At 38.9% G+C, this 21381-nt stretch overlaps 2 protein-coding genes across 4 annotated transcripts in view; both read left to right on the top strand.

The window, feature by feature from the left end:
• Positions 1 to 21381, top strand: part of STMP1 (short transmembrane mitochondrial protein 1) — a 360766-nt gene that overhangs the window by 306884 nt on the left and 32501 nt on the right. The gene's annotated exons all lie outside the window — the stretch shown is intronic.
• The window catches only part of NUP205 (nucleoporin 205), a 93058-nt gene that overhangs the window by 66882 nt on the left and 4795 nt on the right, over positions 1 to 21381 (top strand). For all 3 annotated transcript variants that reach the window (XM_050782369.1, XM_050782368.1, XM_050782370.1), the window contains 8 exons: positions 1170 to 1361; positions 2250 to 2371; positions 3903 to 4041; positions 6537 to 6663; positions 11464 to 11540; positions 13842 to 13970; positions 14470 to 14596; positions 20618 to 20784. In XM_050782369.1, coding sequence (XP_050638326.1) covers positions 1170 to 1361; positions 2250 to 2371; positions 3903 to 4041; positions 6537 to 6663; positions 11464 to 11540; positions 13842 to 13970; positions 14470 to 14596; positions 20618 to 20784 — 1080 coding nt within the window. The remainder of the gene's footprint in view (positions 1 to 1169; positions 1362 to 2249; positions 2372 to 3902; positions 4042 to 6536; positions 6664 to 11463; positions 11541 to 13841; positions 13971 to 14469; positions 14597 to 20617; positions 20785 to 21381) is intronic.

Below are 21381 nucleotides of genomic sequence, written 5' to 3'. Positions count from 1 at the left end.
GCCTCGGCCTCCCAGAGTGCTGGGATTACAGGCGTGAGCCATCACTCCCGGCCACCTTTTAATTATGTTTTAAAAATTTAAAAATATTTGTATGCATAGAAAAAATGCTGGTAGGAAACAGACCAAAATGGATGAACTGCATTTACCAGACTGTGTAGTTATTACTTTTCTTTTTCTTTTTCTTTTTTTTTTTTTTTTTTTTTTTTTTTTGAGACAGAGTCTTGCTCTGTCGCCCAGGCTGGAGTGCAGTGGTGTGATCTTGGCTCATTGCAACCTCCACCTCCCAGGTTCAAGTGATTCTCCTGCCTCAGCCTCCCGAGTAGCTGTTACTACAGGCATGCACCACCATGCCGGGCTAATCTTTTTTTTTTTTTTTTTTTTTTTTTTTTGAGATAGAGACTCGCTCTGTCGCCCAGGGTGGAGTGCAGTGGCATGATCTTGGCTCACTGCAACCTCTACCGCCCAGATTCAAGCAATTCTTTGCCTCAGCCTCCTGAGTAGCTGAGATTACAGAAACCTGCCACCATGCCCGGCTAATTTTTTTTCGTATTTTCAGTAGAGACGGGGTTTCACCATCTTGGCCAGGTTAGTCTTGAACTCCTGACCTCGTGATCCACCCGCCTCGGCCTCCCAGAGTGCTGGGATTACAGGTGTGAGCCACTGCGCCCAGCCTAATTTTTTTAATGGCTAGGCTTGTCTGGGACTCCTGACCTCGAGTGTTCCGCCTGCCTCTGCCTCCCAAAGTGTTGGAATTACAGGGGTGAGCCACGGCACCCAGCCTAGTTACTGCTTTTCTGTGTTTTCTGTAATAAGCATTATAAAACTTCACAATGAGAAAAAACAGCTGTTAAAAAAATTTCTTTTCTCTCGCCAACAATGTTAGACTCTACTAAAATATATCTAATGCCACTATTTTAACGTGTTAGGTTTTGTTTTGGAAATAAATGTTTACCTGACTGCTTTCCTTTATTGATAAATTGAGATTCTGGACCCATAGTTTTCAACTTCTCAAAAAAAAAAAAAAAGAAAAGAAAAGAAAAAAGGAAATTTTATTGCAAGCAACATTCTCTTTATGAAAAAAAGTCTTCATATTTCCAGATAAAGTCAGTTACTGTTGTTGATTTTGGTAGCATCTACTTGTTTTGGACTTTAATTTATTCTTCCTTCAGATGCTGGCCCTGGCTCTACTTGATCGGATTGTCTCCGTAGATAAACAGCAGCAGTGGCTTTTGTATCTTTCTAACAGTGGCTACTTGAAGGTCCTCGTAGACAGCTTGGTAGAAGATGACCGTACTTTGCAGAGCTTACTCATGCCACAGCCTCCCCTTTTAAAAGCACTTTATACTTATGAATCTAAAATGGTAAGGCCTTCTAGACATGTGGTGTTAGATCAAGAAGTCATTTTCTCTTGGCTATAGATGTATTAAAGAAAATGAATGTGGCATTCATTTTGAATATTTCTATCATAAGCTGGAATCCTTTTTTAAAGGAGTTTTAAACTTAGGAATCTTCCTAGTGTGCAAAAGATGGGTGAAATGCTCCTCCAAGGGACAGCTGGATAATGGAACTGCTGCTTCCCTCACTCATTCAGGTTGCTCATGATGGCAGTATGACAGCCAGTGCTCCATGAGGACAGAGCAAAATTGTCCTCTCACAATACAATTCAGACTGTAGTCGTTGCTGATTGAAAATTTCCATGTAGATATGCTGGTTCTATTCTAAACACAGCATTTTTAATATACTATATAATTCGTTGTTTCTTTGCCTGCAAATCTGTTTTAATTTCTGTTTCCTCCTGGTTAAAAGGATCACAAATGTTGCAATAATAGAAGCACTGAAGTTTAAGATTCTTCATTTACTCCTTTTCCCTCCTTCATTTATTTAACAGGTATTTATTAAATACCTGCAAAATGGCAGGCATGGCACTAGATACTAGAGACATAGCTGTTAGCAAAACAGACAAAATTCCTTGCCCTCCATGGGCGCACATGGTAATAACAGAACCCGCACTGTAAATGAATACTTGAGTCCTGGAAGCTACTGTCTCTGGGTACTTTAGATATGTTGAACACTGAGTCCTCATGAAAATCCTAGGAAGAAAGTGGTATAATGTAACCTGGTCACCAGCCCAGATTTCTCTTCAGTGATAACTAAGGACGAGAAATGTGCCATGAAAGTGTTTCACTTTTCTCTGAGGCCCTTGGACGTGATTTCAGCACTGATGATTTTTTTCTCTCGTAACTCCTTAGGCATTTCTCACAAGAGTGGCAAAGATACAGCAGGGTGCATTAGAGCTGCTAAGATCAGGGGTGATTGTGAGACTAGCTCAATGCCAAGTCTATGACATGCGCCCAGAAACGGACCCACAGAGGTAAGTGTCTATATAGATTAATTTGGTTAAGCTCCCAGTAAAGGATTATTAAGGGAAAAAAAAAAATTCCAAACATAATTTTGCCACTTAACAGTTCTCTTTCATCTTGATGTGGGGTTTTTTGTTCATACTGTGCCCCTGTCATTTACTAATAAATGGAAGTTGCTACTAGGGAAAAAGTAGGTAGGGGTGGGAGAGAATTTTTTAAGAGTTGTAATTAAATTTTAATTTTTTACGGCTTTCCTGTTCTGGATGATTTGAATAGGATTTTAGGTTTTATGTATATTTTTTCTTATTTCAATATTTTGCTTACTGCTTACGAATTCAAAAGCTTCAAATGGAATTGTTTTCAAGTTTTGAGCTTTTCAGCTGATTTCTTAGTTCAGTTTGAATGTGGAAAATTTGATTTGATTTTCTTTTTTGTTTACATGACTGCAGCATTGTGAGGCAGTCAGCATACCTTCCTAGAAGTAAATAATACTTAGTTTGAGTTTAGTAATTGTTTTAAAAGTATCTGTTACCAACTTGAATATTTGAATGTTTAAGGCTTAACTACAGAACTATTTTATCTCCAGGGGAAAAACATTTATTTTAGTATTGCTGTCTAAAGTTTCCAACATGAAAGTTATTACTTTCACCTTAGGTAAAGTTAATTAGTTCATGGCAGGTTATTATCACTTGTCTGTACAAAGCCTCTCTCTTACTTTATTTTCATATTCTGCTTTCATTCCCGCTCAATAGGCAGCCATTTTTTTGCTCTAAAAATTTAAATGTAAACATTTACAATAAATATTAGCTTATTAATACAGTATTCTGAGACCTACTCTTAAAGGTGAAGTGATTTTACAGTCTCATTTTAACTCTTAAATCTTGTTTTATTTTTATACAGATTGAGTTTCTCTAATCTGAAAATCTGAAATCTGCAGTGCTTCTAAATCCCAAACTTTTCTGAGTGCCAATATGGTACTCAAAGGAAATGCCCATTGGAGCAATTTGGATTTTGGATTTTCAGATTGGGGATGCTCAACCAGTAAGTATATATAATGCAAATATTTCAAAATCCAAAAAAATCTGCAACACTGCTGGTACCAAGCATTTTGGATAAGTGGTACTCACCCTATACAACGGGCAGCATAGTGGATTTTTGGCTTGGGTAGAGGAGAGGGAATTTTAGGGAAAGTAACTTTTTAAATCTGTTTCTTACTGACAGCCTATATGGCCCAAGGGAGCATTTAGAGAAGAATAAAAATGTTTGGGAAGTTTCAAGATTGTGTTGTCAAATTACATAGGTTTTCCTTGATAAGATTTTTCAGAATTCAAGTAACTGTTTTTACTAACTAAGCTATGAGTTTAGGAAGACACTTCTTTCTTTGGACCAAGGATGTATATGTGGGATGCAGAGTACTCACTAGTAGCTTCACATCTTAATCAGTTGGCTGTGATTTATTTGCCATATCAATGTTAAGGAATTGCCGAGAGCATACCTTAATTCTTGGAATGTTTTCTCCTTGTTTGGTTGAAATAAATCAAGCATGTTTGGCATGAGAGACCCTCCAGTGTTCATCCCTACCCCAGTGGATCGCTACCGCCAGATTCTCCTCCCAGCTCTCCAGCTGTGCCAGGTCATCCTCACATCTAGTATGGCCCAGCACTTGCAGGCAGCAGGGCAGGTAAGGTGAACCCTTTGTTTAGATATTGTGTAGAGCAAAATCCTCATTTTATAAGTACAGAAACCTTACATGTAGAATGCTTAAGTGAATTTACGTTAGTCCTAATGCTTGTGGTGGAGCAGGGTAGAGAAAAGAGGCCTCTGTACTTTGTTTTTAACTACATTGGCCCATTTTTATACTTTTGTTTGAATGAAACACTGTAGCTAATTAATAGAATCATGAGACAGAAAGCAAGAGATTGAAATTTGTTCTTCTGTAAAAGAAAGCAGTTATTGTGATAGGAATAAGCTGGCTTCTAAAATGTAATTTAACCAGATATTTATTGAGAGAGGGCTATGCTAGGCCTTGCAGGCCAGGCATGGTGGCTCACGCCTGTAATCCCGGCACTTTGGGAAACTGATAGATGATAATACTGCATTTATATGTGATAGAGAATGAAATAATTTAAATGAGTGATTTTGCTATCAAAATGTTTTTAAACACCAGAAATTAGTTTTATTTTGATTGCTTTTCAGTGAAACACTCTAATGTTCCAATGCACATTTTTTTAAAAATTAATTTTATATGTAATTTAGCCTTTCATTGATTAATTAGGCTTATCATTATGAATCCACAATGTTTTATTGTATTGCTTTATTATATTTTGGAACTGTGTCCTAAAACACTTTGATTTCTGGTCATTTTTTGTGCTTTCTCTACCATTAGGCCTTAGGCCATCTCACCAAGGTAGATGCTGCTGTTCTAAAGTGGCACCTTATTTTATACCACATCAATCTGGGTTGACTTCCTACTTCTTTTGGGCCTATGTGGTCTTCAAGTTAGTACTTTTTAAAACTCAAGAGACTTTGCCTGTCTTCTCCTAGATTGAGATTAAGATTTTTTAGTAGAAGTGGGACATTATGATATAAGACATTGGTTCCCTAACACCAATCTTGTATTGACTGAAGCAGAATCACCTGAGGAGCCTCTTAGAAAAGCACAGATGACTGAGTTCCGTGACCAGCCATTATAAGCTTAGGCTAGGAATCTTTATTAAAAGACAAAAATGATCACAATTCTGAGTGATTCACATCCTTGGCTTGTTTGGGCATATACTCTGCCTTTAACATGTTTGTAAGCTAGTTGAGATATTCCTAAGTGAAAATACTGAAAGAGGACTCCATGAGTATATACTATAAAATGCCAAAATGGAAGGGTAGAGTTTGGAGGTCAGGATTTACATCTCCTTTTTTTAACCGCATCGAAAGGAGAGTTATGACCAGGTGCGGTGGCTTATGCCTATAATCCTAACACTTTGGGAAGCCAAGGTGGGAGGATCACTTTAGCCAGGAGTTTGAGCCCAGCCTGGGCAACATAGTGAGACCCTATCTCTCTCTCTTTTTTTTCCCCCCGCCCCGAGTCAGAGTCTCACTTCATCACCCAGGCTGGAATGCAGTGGCATGATCCCAGCTTACTGCAGCGTCCATCTCCCAGGTTCAAGTGATTTTCGTGCCTCAGCTTCCTGAGTAGCTGGAATTACAGGTGTGCACCACTAAACATGGCTAATTTTTGTATTTTTAGTAGAGATGGCATTTCACCATGTTGGCCAGGCTGGTCTCAAACTCCTGACCTCAAGTGATCCACCTGCCTTGGCCTCCCTCAGTGCTGGGATTACAGGCGTGAGCCACCATGTCCGGCCCCTATCTCTATTATATAATAATAAAAGTGAATTTTTTTAAAAAAAGGAGAATTAGACAAAGGCTTTTATGTGATTTCCCCATGTCATGCTAGTTATGCTTTCATAGAGCAGCTTCTCGAATTCAGTAGTCATTTTTATACCCACTTATTTTAAATTCTTACTCTAGTTCATTTGCAAAACAATAAAAGAAAGAAAATAGTGGTCAGATAATAGTTTTTTTTTTTTTTTTTTTTTTTTTTTTTTTTTTTTTTTTTTTGAGACAGAGTCTTGCTCTGTCCCCCAGGCTGGAGTGCAGTGGCTCACTGCAAGCTCCGCCTCCCGGGTTCATGCCATTCTCCTGCCTCAGCCTCCTTAGTAGCTGGGACTACAGGCGCCGCCACCGCGCCCGGCTCATTTTTTGTATTTTTAGTAGAGACGGGGTTTTCACCCTGTTAGCCAGGATGGTCTCGATCTCCTGACCTCGTGATCCGCCCGCCTCGGCCTCCCAAAGTGCTGGGATTACAGGCTTGAGCCACCGCGCCCGGCCATCAGATAATAGTTTTCATACAGTAGTTCTGCATTATATTCTTCTACAGTAGTCTCCAGATGTATTAACTTACAAACTTTAAAATAATCCTTTTAGTCTTGTGAATTTTAAATGTTTACTTCCTGAAGAAATAAATATGTAAGTACAGAAAACAGTTGCTTATCTGGTATTCTTCGTCACTTATTGAATTATTTCCTTCAACATTATTTATAAGATGAATTATGCATTTATAATATAATTTTCTACTTCTACATCCGTTTTTTCTGTTCCTCTTCCTTTTCAATGGCTTAGGTATTGCAGTTTCTTATTTCACATTCTGATACCATACAAGCAATTCTGCGCTGTCAGGATGTTAGTGCTGGGTCTTTGCAGGAATTGGCTCTGCTGACAGGAATTATAAGTAAAGCAGCACTTCCTGGTGAGTTGATTATGTTGAAAGGACTTTGAATAATTCTTTACTGACTGCCATAAATTAATAAAATGAGGTTTTTTGTTACTTTGCAGCTATATATGACTTATTTGAAACTAGTACTGCTAACAGAGCCTTTATTTATGTAATAAGTTTATATTTATAAAATGATACATGCTTGGCTGGGTGTGGTGGCTCATACCTGTGATCTCATCACTTTGGAAGGCTGAGGCAGGAGGATTGCTTGAGACCAAGGGTTCAAGACCAGCCTGGGCAACATAGAGAGACCCTGTCTCTAAAAAAAAATTTAAAAAAATTAGCTAGGTATTGAGGGCATTCACCTGTGGTCCTGGCTACTTGGGAGGTTGTGGTAGGAGGATTATTTGAGCTGGGAAGTTCGAGACTGCAGTGAGCCAAGATTATGCTGCTGCACTCCAGTCTGGGCAACAGAGCAAGATGTCTCTTTTTTTTTTTTTTTTTTTTTTTTTTAAGATACATGCTCATTATAAAAACATTCAAAAGGAGATAACTAACAAACACTCAAAATCTCACCACCTAGAAATTACCAAATGTTGACATTTGATACATTTTCAAACATCGCTTTATGTACTTTGAGAAAGGGAGAGAGAGAAGGGGAGAGAGAGAAAGCAACAGAGACATACAGAGGCAACTAATGAGAATAGGATGACCTTTTACATGCTGTTTTAAAAAACAAATATTTAATTTTACATGAATTAATTTATTTATTTTTAATTATACTTTAAGTTCTAGGGTGCATGTGCACAACGTGCAGGTTTGTTACATATGTATACATGTGAATTTTATATGAATTTAACAGACAAAAATCTAATTGAAGAGAAATGAAAGGAATTGCCAAATTCCAGACAAATGTTTTTTTACTACTAGAGTATGTCACCTTTTAAAAGATCACCTTAAAGAAAAAAAATTATGAAACATTATTAAGATATTTTGGTTACTTCCCCCACCTTATAATTCCTTTACTACATGTAAATTTTAGAATCAGTTAACTCCCTGATGGGAAAGATGAAATGATGACTTCTTTTACACTTCCTCTTCCACCCTCAGATGATGTTTACTTATATCATTTTAACCTTGTCAGGTTTTGTAACATTTACATCTGTTATGCAACCATAATATCCTCAGCTACTTAGTTTTAGTTGTATGTTTACATGGATTCACTGCAAAACAGTTGTGTTCCCCACCATGGCGTCACCATTCACGAATTATTTCTTTTGATTTATCTCTTGGTATTTTTAATTTGTACTGAGGTTCATTCCCTCAAGAAAAAGCATGCTGTCTCATATTCCCGAAATTCTCTAATGTTTAAGAATGTCTAAAGGTTGTCTTTGTTCTTTAATGACAGGACCGCCGATTATGATTTTCTTTTGCTTAGAATATGTAATATAAATGATAGTAGCTGACATTTATTAAGCATGTATGTGCCAGGTACTGTTTTAAATACTTGACATGATAACTGATTGGAAGACACAGCAGTCTTATGAGGTAGAACTGTCATTTTCCACGTTTTACAGCTGAGGGGGCTGAAGCACAGGAAGGTTAACTTGTCCAAAGTCACACAGATAACACTGGATAGTATAGAGTTTCCCAGGTAGTACGTCTTTTGAATCTATATATGTAACTACTAGGCTATATTACCTCCATTTTTATGTTGCTTTGGAGACATCTGAGGCAACCTCTGAATCCACCCTATAATCCCCAATATTTTTTTTGTCTGGGCTGTCTCGGTGGCTGAGCCCTCTGGGTTGAGAGAAATTGAGAGTTGGCCAGGGCTGAGTACAGTGCCGGCTGAGTTACTTGGAGCCTGTGCTTCTTCCAAGGAGATCCCAGGGTCCATTCCACCCAGCCTGTGGTGTGCTTCGTTCACCAGTTCATTCCAGTGTCCTAAGATAATACCAAGTCAGGCCAGCCTTCTTGCCTCTACTAAGGTCCTGTAGTGTTGTGGGGTGGAACTCCTAATGGTTTTTCCTTTGATTTTTTCCAGGACTTAACTAATTACTGTCAATGTACTTCTGTAAATTGCAGGGTCTCCATGAGATTTTTTCTCATCAGCACATTTAGCTCCTGCCCATTCTTTTTAATTGACTGCCTAGTTTTCCAGTTGTGGAAAAGTTAAGCAGACACTTGTTTTGTTTGTGTTTGTTTTTATTTTTAGGGCGACAGGGTCTCACTCTTGTCACCCAGGCTGGAGTGCAAAGCTGCAATCTTGGCTCACTGCAGCCTCGACCTACCTGGCTCAAGTGATCCTTCCACCTCAGCCTCTCAAGTAAGCAGGAATATAGGCACATGCTGTCACACCAAGCTAATTTTTTATTTTTTGTAGAGACAGGGTCTTGCTGTGTTGCCTAGGTGTTCTCGAACTCCTGGCCTCAAGCAATCCTCCCACCTCAGTCTCCCAAAGTGCTGGGATTATAGGCATGAGCCACTATGCCTGGCCTATTTGTTTGTTTTAGAGACTGGGTCTTACTCTGTCACCCGGGCTGGAGTGCAGTGGCACGATCATAGCTGGAACTCCTGAGCTCAAATGATCCTCCTGCCTCAGCCTCCCAAGTAGCTGAGAATACAGCACACACCACCACGCATAGCTAGTCCTTTGTTTTTTAATCAGATTCTCTGACATGTTGACTGTTTCCAAGCTTCTTAAAATTTTAAACAATGTGGCATTTAATAACTTTGTGTATATGTGTGTGTGTGTACTTACTATTTAGCTATGTATTTACATATGCATTCATATATATTTTTGTACATTTGTTTTTATTACTTTTTTAATTTTTAATTTTTTGTTGTTGTTGAGACAGGGTCTCGCTGTGTTGCCCAGGCTGGTCTCGAATTCCTGGCCTCAAGCAATCCTGCCTCAGTTTTCCAAAGTGTTGGGATTACAGGCGTGAGCCACTGCACCCAGCCCCATTTTTGTCCATTTGAACTGATAGATTTGATAAATTCCTGGCAGTACTTGTCAGAAATATATGTGCTTAACATTTTTGTTAAAAATAATGCCAAATATCCTTCCAAACTTTTGAAAACACTTTTAAACAAGTTATACTCTTATCAACCCTGTTGTATACAGTTCAGCCCTGTATTATCCTATAATATACTATAATTTATGCACATTTGTCTTAAATGCTCGCTTAGATTGCAGTTCTGTTTGTAACTTTGTATCTGCCATGCTGCCTAGCCCACCACTGTGTATGTTGTACCTCCACAAATCTTATCAGCAGATTAATTTTGTTTCTGTGACTCATAGATATATATATATATTTAATTTTATTTTTTCAAATAAAGACGAGGCCTCACTATGTTGTCCATGCTGGTTTCAAACTCCTGGACTCAGGCAACCCTCCCACCTCAGCCTCCCAAAGTGCAGATGTGAGCCACCATGCCCAGCTGGCTCACAGATACTCTGAAAAGTATTTTGGAGTTGAGAGTGATTGATTTACATAGAATAGTTAGATGGCATTTAACAGAAAGATCTTACAGAATCTGAGAATTGGAAGTCCTTTTAAATTGAGGCAGCAGTTGACATTCAGGGGAAAGTGAACTTTGAAACAGCAATACCTGGTGCACAGTTCAGCAAGTTTGAGGACAAAGAGGAAAAAGTCTTAGTTTCATGATAGTGTTAGGTGAAAAATCCAGGTTTCAAGGAGTTCAGATGGCAAAGGAGGGCATAAGAATTATGAATACAAGCAGCAACTAAAGAAAAACTTTCAAAAAATTGATACTAACTAAGTTTTTGCTTGATTTGGTTTGGTTTTGTTTGGTTTTGGAGTACAAGAAAGAGTTGAGCCTGTTTTCAAATAGGACAACTCTTCTGTGGCAGGGTAGATTTTAGTATGTTAGAAGAGAAAGCAAGCAATTCTGGGAGGAGACTCTCAGAGGAGTTGAAGGTGGGACAGGATAGGCTCTCGGGAAGCAGTAAGGCACAGGTGTGGAGGTATAACGAACCCGCATGTACCAGATGATAGGATTTTCTGTCAGTTTGTGTTGAGGGCTGAGCTAATCTAAAAAGAGGAGGACTTGTCATTATGAGGAGAGAAGGATCAGGTTCTTGGTTTGTGCTGTGGAGTCTATGCTTGGAAGTGAGGATGAAGTGAATTAAAGGAATCTGAAAACACATACGAATACGAAGTTTGATGGCTAGGATAGGTTTAGGTGGGTATTCCTCAGCATGATTAGTGATGGAACAAGGAAACAAACTGATGGGGAGAATGACATGTTAGGGTCACTTGCAGGCTCATTAGAAATCAGGAGAGGCTATGGTGCTATTAGAGGTGGGTCATTTCGATTTAGGAGTTTTGTAATGGGTCCAAACTAAGACATTGAATGGAAATGTTTTTGTGTTCTTTTTAAATTGTACTTTGCCTAGGGGAAAAGAAAAAGCAAATTGTATATATTTAGAGGGGTTAAAAAGAAATGCATTTTATAAGAAAGTAATTTAGAAAATTACTTTTATCATTATAAAAACATTAGATTTTTCTTGAAAACTAAAAATGCCTTTTAAGATCAATTCACTCTGCATTTTAGATTGGGTGTGAATGCACATGTGCCGGTGCTGTTATTAATATACTTACTTAACCATCTTTGTAAAATCATAGTTCTCAACAGGTACTTACAGTTCCTTACAGTCTTTGTAAAGTCATAGTTCTTGAAACTTTTTTATGGCAAAAATATCTGTTCATGCACAAGAAGAATGTCAGATATTAGAACCTCTCTTCCTAGTTTTTAATGTTTTTGTTTGCTATAGTATGTTGTAAAGCATTCTACATTTTATAGGGATATTAAGTGAACTTGACGTTGATGTAAATGAAGGATCTCTAATGGAGCTACAGGGACATATTGGAAGATTCCAGGTAACTGATTCTTATTTCTTTAAATAGCAGTTATAAGACACGTTACAAAATATACCATCCTCCCCATTGTGCCCCCTAGATTTGGGAAACCCCTTTCAACTGTTTTGGTTCTTTGGTATTTCTAAATAATACGCTTATATTGCTGCTTCTTGATTTTCTAATTTTAGTAATCATCTGTTGACTTTCCATTGTTGGGGGATGGGGAGGATATGAGAATTTAGATGTTTTTACTCCTTTTTTTCCATCATACAATGTATACATTTCCTGTAACACCCCCTGAAACTCAATATAATTACATCATAGTTTTGGTTACATTAATGTTAAGTGTTACATTATTATGACTGTGTAAATGTCATTTGTGAATAAGCCACAAGCAGACTGTTTGCCCTAGAGTTTTCTTTTTTATTTACTTGGTTTTTATGTACTTATTACTAATTTATCCCCAAACTCTTTACAAGATCTTGTAATCTCTTCTCAATATGTTCTAACATATTAGTTTGTCAATTAGATATTTTATCAGTCTTTCTGGGAGCCTGTTGGCCTGGTTTGATCTGAGCATCTTTACTTTTTATTGACTGCAGAGTAATTATATTTAATATTTATGTACTAGCATTTATATCCCATTGTTTTGGATACAACGATTTTCTTAACTAGTCCTTTTTTCACGGAGTGTTTTTCAAGATTTCAAAAGAAAAATGCTAATATTAGCATTTTTGTGTGCATATTTTCCTCTGGAGTAAATAGCACATGGTATCACTGGGACCAAGGGTATACACATAGTACATTTTGACATCATAATTGTCAAATAGCATTCCAGAAAAGATTGGACTCTCACCAACAAAACCCAAATTCTTTGGGTTTTTTAAGTCATCTTTCATTGGTATGGCGGAAGACACCTTTTTGATGGATCTTTCATAAGGTGACCTTTGGAAATGTTTGAGTGCATCTATTTTATCTGTAAGAGAAGCGGCAAACACACATTTATAAATGTTAAACATAAATATAACTATTTTGGCAAAATAAGTTTATATTATAGTCTCATTAATATGTTCTGCCTTATCCAAACTTACTGCGGCTGGTTGGGATGACTCGCTCCTGTAATCCCAGCATTTTGGGAGGCCGAGGTGGATGGATCGCTTGAGGCCAGGAGTTTGAGACCAGCCTGGGGAACATGGCTAAACTCCATCTCTATTAAAAATACAAAAATTAGCCGTGGGTGGTGGTGCATGCCTGTAGTAGCAGCTACTTGCGGGGCTGAGGTGCAAGAATTGCTTGAACCCAGGAGGCAGAGGTTGCAGTGAGCTGAGATCATACCATTGCACTTCGGCCTGGGCAACAGAGCAAGAGGCTGTCTCAAAAATAAATAAATAAAATAATAAGACATTGTGTATTATATATGTGTATAGCTCTCTATACATCTAAATCTGTATATGGTATTACCAATTTTTAAAATACACGTTTCATTTAAAATACATTTATTGTGTGCAGAACATTGTGCTAAGCACTTTAAATAAAATACCATGTGTCAGGGAATCCTGACAGCCATCTTATAAGATAGGAATTGTTATTACCACTTTAGAAATGTAAACATATAGGCGTGAGAAATTAAGTAACTTATTCCAGGTCACAGAGCAGAACGTTGTACCTGTTATTGGAACCCATGTCTCTAATTTCAAAGCCATCAGCTAACCTCTAGATATACTGCCAGTATTGAAAAGCTTGTCCTTTCTCTTTGAGAACCATGGGAAATACTGTATTCTCAGCTGAGAAGTATTAACATTTGAAGCTGGGACATTTGCATTTATCTTCCAAGATGATCTGTGTGTTTGTAACCCCTTTACGAAGTCCCTGGGAGCAACCACAGGAACAATAGCTTTTAGATTTGTGCCTTGGTAGACAAAATTATCACAGACATGTCCATCTTGTGACTGCCCTCTCATTTTGCTTCTCTTTTGTTTATAAACTTGTTTTTCATTTAATGAGTATCTTCCAAAGAATTAACACATACTTTGATATAATGCAAAAAGTTATTTGGCAAACATTTAGATGATACTGGGATTTATTGCTTTAAAAAAGATGGTACTCTTTTCATCTGTTAGCTACCAATCAAATACCTTTGCACAAAGTTGAATTTTAATAATGCTACTTTTAGTTGGCTCAGTTTTAAAAAGTAAGATATTAGATGCTTTAAGGAATGATTCCATTCTTCACTGAGTTTTTCCTTTATCCCTCAAGAAAGAGAGGTTACTAATTTTAAATACATTTAACTACATATCAACAAGATATATTTTTCTTTCTTAGCGCCAGTGCTTAGGACTACTAAGTCGCTTTGGTGGCTCTGACAGACTGCGTCAGTTTAAATTTCAAGACGATAATGTGGAGGGAGATAAAGTAAGCAAGAAAGATGAGATTGAACTGGCTATGCAGCAGGTAAGGGGCAAGAACCATGTGACTTCTCTAAGGTTTTTATGTTTTTAGAAAATGTTGATAAAAATAACAGATGCGGGACCGGTGCGGTGGCTCACGCCTATGATCCCAGCACTTTGGGAGGCTGAGGCAGGCGGATCACCTGAGGTCAAGAGTTCAAGACCATCCTGGCCAACATGGTGAAACCTTGTGTGTACTAAAAATACAAAAAAAATTTAGCTGGGCATGGTGGCATGCGCCTGTGGTCCCAGCTACTCGGGGTGGCTGAGGCGGCAGAATTGCTTGAACCCGAGAGGTGGAGGTTGTAGTGAGCCAAGATCATGCCACTGCACTCCAGCCCCTGGGCAACAAAGGGAGACTCCATCTCAAAAAAAAAGAAAAAACAGATGTGAGTCATTTTACAGATTGATTTATAACCTTTTCTTCTTCAAATCTCGATTTTCATGCTAATTAAGGCATTTCAGGGTCTAACATTTTTGTTACTGCTGGTTTTTGATTATAGATTTGTGCCAATGTAATGGAATATTGCCAGTCACTCATGTTACAGAGTTCTCCTACCTTCCAGCATGCTGTGTGTCTCTTCACTCCTAGCCTTTCAGAAACAGTTAACAGAGATGGACCGCGGCAAGGTGAGCTTAGTTTTTCATTCCGTATTGAAGGAACTAAGTTGCTATGGTTATGACATAGCTCTCCAGCTTGGCTCCATTAAGATGCAGTATTTTCTTTAAGTGTCATTAATGGGAAACATTTTAAACAAGTTTTAAAGTTGAGCAGGAGGTATTATTATTAGACTTATGTATAAGACTGGAGAGAACAGAGAAATTCAAGATTTACCGAGAGTTAATCTAGAGGAACCATGTTTTGAATAGCACTTGAGGGCTCAAAGGATCTAAATTGGGGAGTAAGTCGGCTGGGTGAAAAAGATGAAAATACAACAAACAGTTTTATATGTTAAATCATGTTAAGCTGAATTTAGTGTCTAAACTGGGTTTTTTATTATAGCTCCAAATTTCTATAACATAACAAAATACAATTTAGATACTAATTAGGCCAACTTATCCTGTGATTCTTTAATGACTCAGTAGGGAATATTTGAATATGGGGCAGGATAATGGGTAAAGCTGTTATCCTATGGAACACTCAGAAGAAAAACCCCGTTAGTATCTTAGTGGGGATAATGGAATTGACTGTTGGTGATTTCAGGAAGTCTTTGTGATCTGTGAGAAAAATTTTGTCACATTTTCATTTTCTTCAAGATCTTATTATCCCTGAAAATTACTTAATCACAAAATATATGTGTTTAGTAGAATAATAGTATAAAATGACATTATGAAAAATATATTAGTGGCCGGGTGTGCAGTTGCTCACGCCTGTAATCCTAGCACTTTGGGAGGCTGAGGCAGGCAGATTACCTGAGGGCAGGAGTTCAAGACCAGCCTGGCCAACATGGTGAAACCCCGTTTCTACTAAAAATACAAAAAATTAGCCAGGTGCAGTGGCGTGCCTGTAATCCCAGGTACTCTGGAGGATGAGGCAGGAGAATTGCTTGAACCCAGGAGGTGGAGGTTGTGGTGAGCTGAGATCACACCACTGCACTGCAGCCTGATCTACAGAGTGAGACTTCGTCTCAAAAAAAAAAAAAAAAAAAAAAAATTAGTTTAACCCAAAGGGTTGTAAATCATTCTACTGTAAAGACACATGCATACATGTTTATTGCAGCACTATTTACAATAGCAAAGACTTGGAACCAACCCAGATGTCCATCAGTGATAGACTGGATAAAGAAATTGTGGCACATATACAACATGGAATACTATGCAGCCATAAACAAGAATGAGTTCATGTCCTTTGCAGGGACATGGATGAGCTGGAAGCCATCATTCTCAGCAAACTAACACTGGAACAGAAAACCAAATACCACATGTTCTCACTCATAAGTGGAAGTTGAACAATGAGAACACATGGACACAGGGAGGGGAACATCACACAACGGTGCTTGTCAGGGGATAGGCAGCAAGGGGAGGGAGAGCATTAGGACAAATACTTAATGCATGTTTGGCTTAAAACCTAGATGACAGGTTGATAGGTGCAGCAGACCACCATGGCACATGTATACCTATGTAACAAACCTACATGTTCTGCACATGTATCCCAAAACTTAAAGAAAAATGTATTAGTTTAGCAACATTCAACCTTATCCTATATAAATTATGTTAAGAACTTTGTTAGACAAACTCTATTATAAAATGTCCTAGCTGGTAGTATTAAATTTGTTGTTGTTGTAATTTATGTACAACAAAATTCACCCATTTTAGGTATACAGTTTGAATGCTTTTTGGTAATTATATAAAGTTGGGTAACCATCACCATAACCAAAATACAGAACAATTCCCTGTTCCTTAAAGATTTCTTCTTGCCTTTGATGGCATTTGATTGTTTCCTTCGACCCTAGTCCAGGCATCTACTATTCTGATTTTTGTCACAAAAGTTCTGCCTTCTACCAGTGTCTGCTTTTGTTTGTATTATGTCTAGGCTTTTTCGTTTTATGCCATGGATGGGGGAGAAGAGTACTGACCGGTAGAATCTTAGTTTGTCATATTAAGACAAACTAAGTCCTTAATAGCTAATAAAATACCTTTATTTAAAGGTATCTTTCAGTGATTCAAAGGGAGTAGTCTTAGGTGAAAGGATGTCTTAAAGAAACCAGGGAGGTAGCTACAAAGATTTGTAATTCCATTTTATGGAGTAAAATAGTTAAATTAGACTGGACATGTAAAACAGTTCCTTTGACTTAAACAAGTTAATTCTACATAGTTCTTGTTTTCTCCTGTGTTCAGAAAGTTGGAACTAGGCATGATGGCTGAGCCTGTAATCTCAGCTACTCAAGAGACTATAGCAGGGGGATCACATGAGCCCAGGAGTTCAAGGCTGCAGTGAGCCAAGATCATGCCACTTGCACACCAGCCTGGGTGACAGAGTGAGACCATGACTCTAACAACAAAAAAAAAGTTTGCTGCCAGGAAGATAGTATAAAAAGGAACCACCATGGGGGGATTCCAATATCTGCATGTCCTCACTGGCATGAGGGGAAAGTTATCCTTCTAGTCCAAGTGGCTCAACCAGTGTGAAAAAGAGATCATTTCACTTTGGAATGGCATGGAATGATTGGGATTCCTATCCAAAGACCTGTCGGCCAGCAGTAACTTATAACCTGATTTATCCCCTTCCATCTGGCAGTTTGAAAATGGACATCAATCTGTTTATTAATCTCTGAAGGCCAATAGCTTGATGGAGACCTCTAACTCTGCCTCAAAAGGGCTCCTTTCTTTCCCCTTGAAACTAACCTTGTAACACAAATTTAACCTGAACATAAGATTTTTCAAACAAAAATGTAATTTTGTATTCTTTAATATTAATCATGTGCTAATAATGTTTCATTGGTCATTATTAAAATTTTATTTAGTTGCTTCTCATTTTGAGCTAATCTTTTCCATATCCTATCAGTCTTTGATCTTTAATACTTGAAGGCGAACTCATTGAGTCTTTTTTTTTTTTTTTTTTTTTTTTTTTGAGATGAAGTCTCGCTCTTGTCCCCCAGGCTGGAGTGCAATGGCGCGATCTTGGCTCACTGTAACCTCTGCCTCCCAGGTTCAGGCGATTCTCTTGCCTCAGCCTCCCAAGTAGCTGGGAGTATAGGCACCTGCCACTATGCCTGGCTAATTTTTTTTTTTTTTTTTTTTTTTTGAGACGGAGTCTTGCTCTGTCGCCAAGGCTGGAGTGCAGTGGCAGATCTCAATCTCAGCTCACTGCAAGCTCTGCCTCCTGGTTCACGCCCTTCTTCTGCCTCAACCTCTCATGTAGCTGGGACTACAGGCACCCACCACTACGCCCGGCTAATTTTTTGTATTTTTAGTAGAGACAGAGTTTCACGCATTGGCCAGGCTGGTCTGGAACTCCTGACCCCAGGTGATCTGCCAGCCTCGGCCTCCCAAAGTACTGGGATTATAGGCGTGAGCCATCGTGCCCAGCCCATTGAGTCTTAGAAATTGTTATTTTTCCAATTTTTCTTAGACTCTTTTTAGGGTCAGCAACCATATTTTTGTCTTCCAATTCTAGACACGTGCGTGAGTAGGTATGTGGTATATAAAGAAGCAGTTCAACCTAATCGACTAATGACAAACTGCCTGGATTTGAATCCCAGTTCTACAAATAACTTATTGGTGTAATTCTGGAAAAGTTAATCACCCTCTTTGTGCCTTAGTTCTCTTATCCGTAAAATGGAAGCAATGGCAAGCTCTCTTCCGATGAATTTATTTTATTTTATTTTAGAGACAGAGTCTCATTCTGTCGCGCAGGCTGAGTTCTGTGGCATGATCTCTGCTTATTGCAATCTCTACCTCCTGGGCTCAAGCGATTCTTATGCCTTAATCTCCTGAGAATCTGGGACCATAGGCACACGCCCCATGCCTGGTTAATTTTTGTATTTTTAGTACAGACGGAGTTTCGCCATGTTGGTCAAGCTGGTCTCAAACACCTGACCTCAAGTGATCTACCTGCCTTGGCCTCCCAAAGTTCTGGGATTATAGGCACAAGCCACTGCGCCCGGCTGTTTTATGCAAACCTAATAGCCTCGAAATGCGCAAATATTTTCTAGACTTGGACAAATTAGTAGGGTGAGAACTCCTGAAATGCTCTGGAGTCCTCCAAGCATTCTATCATCCTCTTTGTGGATATCTTCCTACCAGGATAGAGATCACACAAATGTTATCTGGGGACCAGGATACCTGATTTCACTAGGAGAAGGCTCTGTGTAACAATGTATTGTGAAAACTGTCACATCTTTGCTGTAGACTAGAAGAGGATACCTGGCAAATTGAATTTGTCTAGGATGTCCTAGTTGGTGGCACCGTCCACAGACAAGGGACTCTTCTGTCTCTTCCCCTCTGTATAAAGATCTATGGGATTGGCGAGGTGTGGTGGCTCACGCCTGTAATCCCAGCACTTTGGGAGGCCAAGGCAGGTGCATTGCTTGAGCCCAGAAGGTAGAGACCAGCCTGGGCAATATGGCGAAACCCCATTTCTACAAAAAAAATACAAAAAAATTAGCTGGGTGTGGTGGCATGCACCTGTAATCCTAGCTACTTGGGAGACTGAGGTGGGAGGATCACTGGAGCCCAGGAGGTCAAGGCTGCAGTGATCCCTGTTTGTGCCACTGTACTCCAGCCTGGGTGACAAAGTGAGACCCTGTCTCAAAAAAAAAAAAAAAAAAAAAAAGAAAGAAAGAAAGAAAGATATATGAGTCTGACTTTAGAGCAAAGTTAAGGGAGTTGTTAGTGAAGAAAAAAGCAAATGCAGATCTCGCCTTCAGTATTCATGGCAGTTTGGGTCATTAAACAAAGATTATCTCCAATTTGAACTTGAAATTGCCACAGTGTTGGACCAGCTGTGGTGGCTCATGCCTGTAATCCCAGAACTTTGGCAGGCCGAGGCAGGCGGATCACCTGAGGTCAGGAGTTCGAGACCAGCCTGGCCAACATGGTGAAACCCCGTCTCTACTAAAAATACAAAAAATAGCTGGGCGTGATGGCATGTGCCTGTAATCCTAGCTACTCGGGAGGCTGAGGCAGGAGAATCGCTTGAACCTGGGAGGCAGAGGTGGCAGTGAGCCAAGATCGAACCACTGCATTCCAGGCTGGATGACAGAGTAAGACTCCCTCTCAAAAAAAAAAAAAAAAAAAAAAAAGAAAAGAAAAGAAGTTGCCACAGTGTTTCCACGAAATCACTAGAGGTAATTGTTCTAATTGCACTACACAGATTATCGCTAGGATGATTTTTTTTTTTCTTTTCTGTAGGGACGGGGTCTCTGTTGCCCAGGCTGGTCTTGAGCTCCTGGTCTCAAGCCATTCTCTCTCCTCAGCCTTCCAAAGTGTTGAAATTACAGGTGTGAGCCACTGTGCCTGTCCTAGGATAATATTGTTATTGCTTTCTAGTTTTCCCTCTGCAAACAGCTTTTATGACATCCCACTGTTCCTTTGTGTCTTCATTAGCCAGTAGCCAGGTAAAAGGCAGATCACTTTGTTTTACTACCGTAATGTAGTTGTTGTGGTAAAAGATTTTTTAAAGTTTAAATCCATTTATATTTTTTGAATATTTCAGTTAGTGTTCTTGTCTCTTTGAAAGAGAAATGACTTTGAACTGGCAATTTAGTAACCAGAAGGATGCAGACCAGAAATGAATCCATACAACTAGAGCCATCAGGCAAGGCAGAAATTATTCACTTGGTGTTAAGAAACCCCAAAATTGTGTATATTGTTTTTTATGTGGAGGTGTGTGTGTGTGTAAGGTTTATACTTTGATAGAGTTCTCAAAGAACTCTCTGCCTAATAAAAGGTAGACTCTGCCAACGTGCATCAGTCAGATTTCTTTATTCCTGCAGGATCTCCAGCCTTATGTATGTACCTGATTACAGTGGCTCCTAACCATTTGTTCTTTAAACTATCAATGGTATTTAAAAGTAATCTTGGGTTGGTTTTAATGACAGGTTACATGTCCTTAAATTCTGGGGCGTGCCTTGTTTTAAAACAGGTCATTTGAAATTCACATGAAATGCTTATAAGTGGAACATTGTTTTATCTCATCACCTCTATTAGATACCCAAGCTCCAGTGGTTCCATACTGGCGCCTGCCTGGTTTAGGCATTATTGTCTACCTGCTGAAACAGAGTGCGAATGATTTCTTCAGCTATTATGACAGTCATCGACAGAGTGTCAGCAAGCTACAGAATGTAGACCAGCTTCCCCCAGATGAGATAAAAGAGGTACGAATCTTATAATGAGCTGGGGGGACTTGAGAAATCATTGCTGTTACTAGGGCCAGGGTGCTGGTCTCAGACTGAGTAAAGACGGTGTATACATTATGACTGGAGGAATTGGAATGATTCTTCTGTGTGATTTGAAGAAGACTCTTTCGCCATAGCACCAGCCTTATAAGCATAGAAACTCTTGACTGAAAAACAGTGAAGTGTAGCACCTGTTCAAAAAAATAAAAAGGCAGCTGGCCTTTGAATGAAGAGTTTTGGGTCATTTATACTGTAAAATCTGTGCTGAGAAAGGCTTCTGTTGCAGATTTTTTTTTAATAGAACTTAGGTAAATGTCTCTGTGCCGTCAGCATCTTCAATATCTGTTTAGCAAATTTTTCAAACAAAATTGGTAGCATATGAGACTTGACTGCCTTCTCTCAGTGACCCAGAATCATTCCCTCTACTTACTGTATTAATAACTGAAGATGCTGAATGACCAGGATTGCTACTAAGTAGTTTGCTGCCTTTTCCATTTGGCACAGCTGAACGTAAGGCATCTCTTGGCCAGTTCCTAAGGCAGTGCTGAAGCTTCCTGGTGTCCTGTGGCCGCCTGG

Source organism: Macaca thibetana, chromosome 3, assembly GCF_024542745.1.
Source record: "Macaca thibetana thibetana isolate TM-01 chromosome 3, ASM2454274v1, whole genome shotgun sequence".
NCBI lineage: Eukaryota > Metazoa > Chordata > Mammalia > Primates > Cercopithecidae > Macaca > Macaca thibetana.
This window is presented reverse-complemented; position numbering and strand designations above follow the sequence as displayed.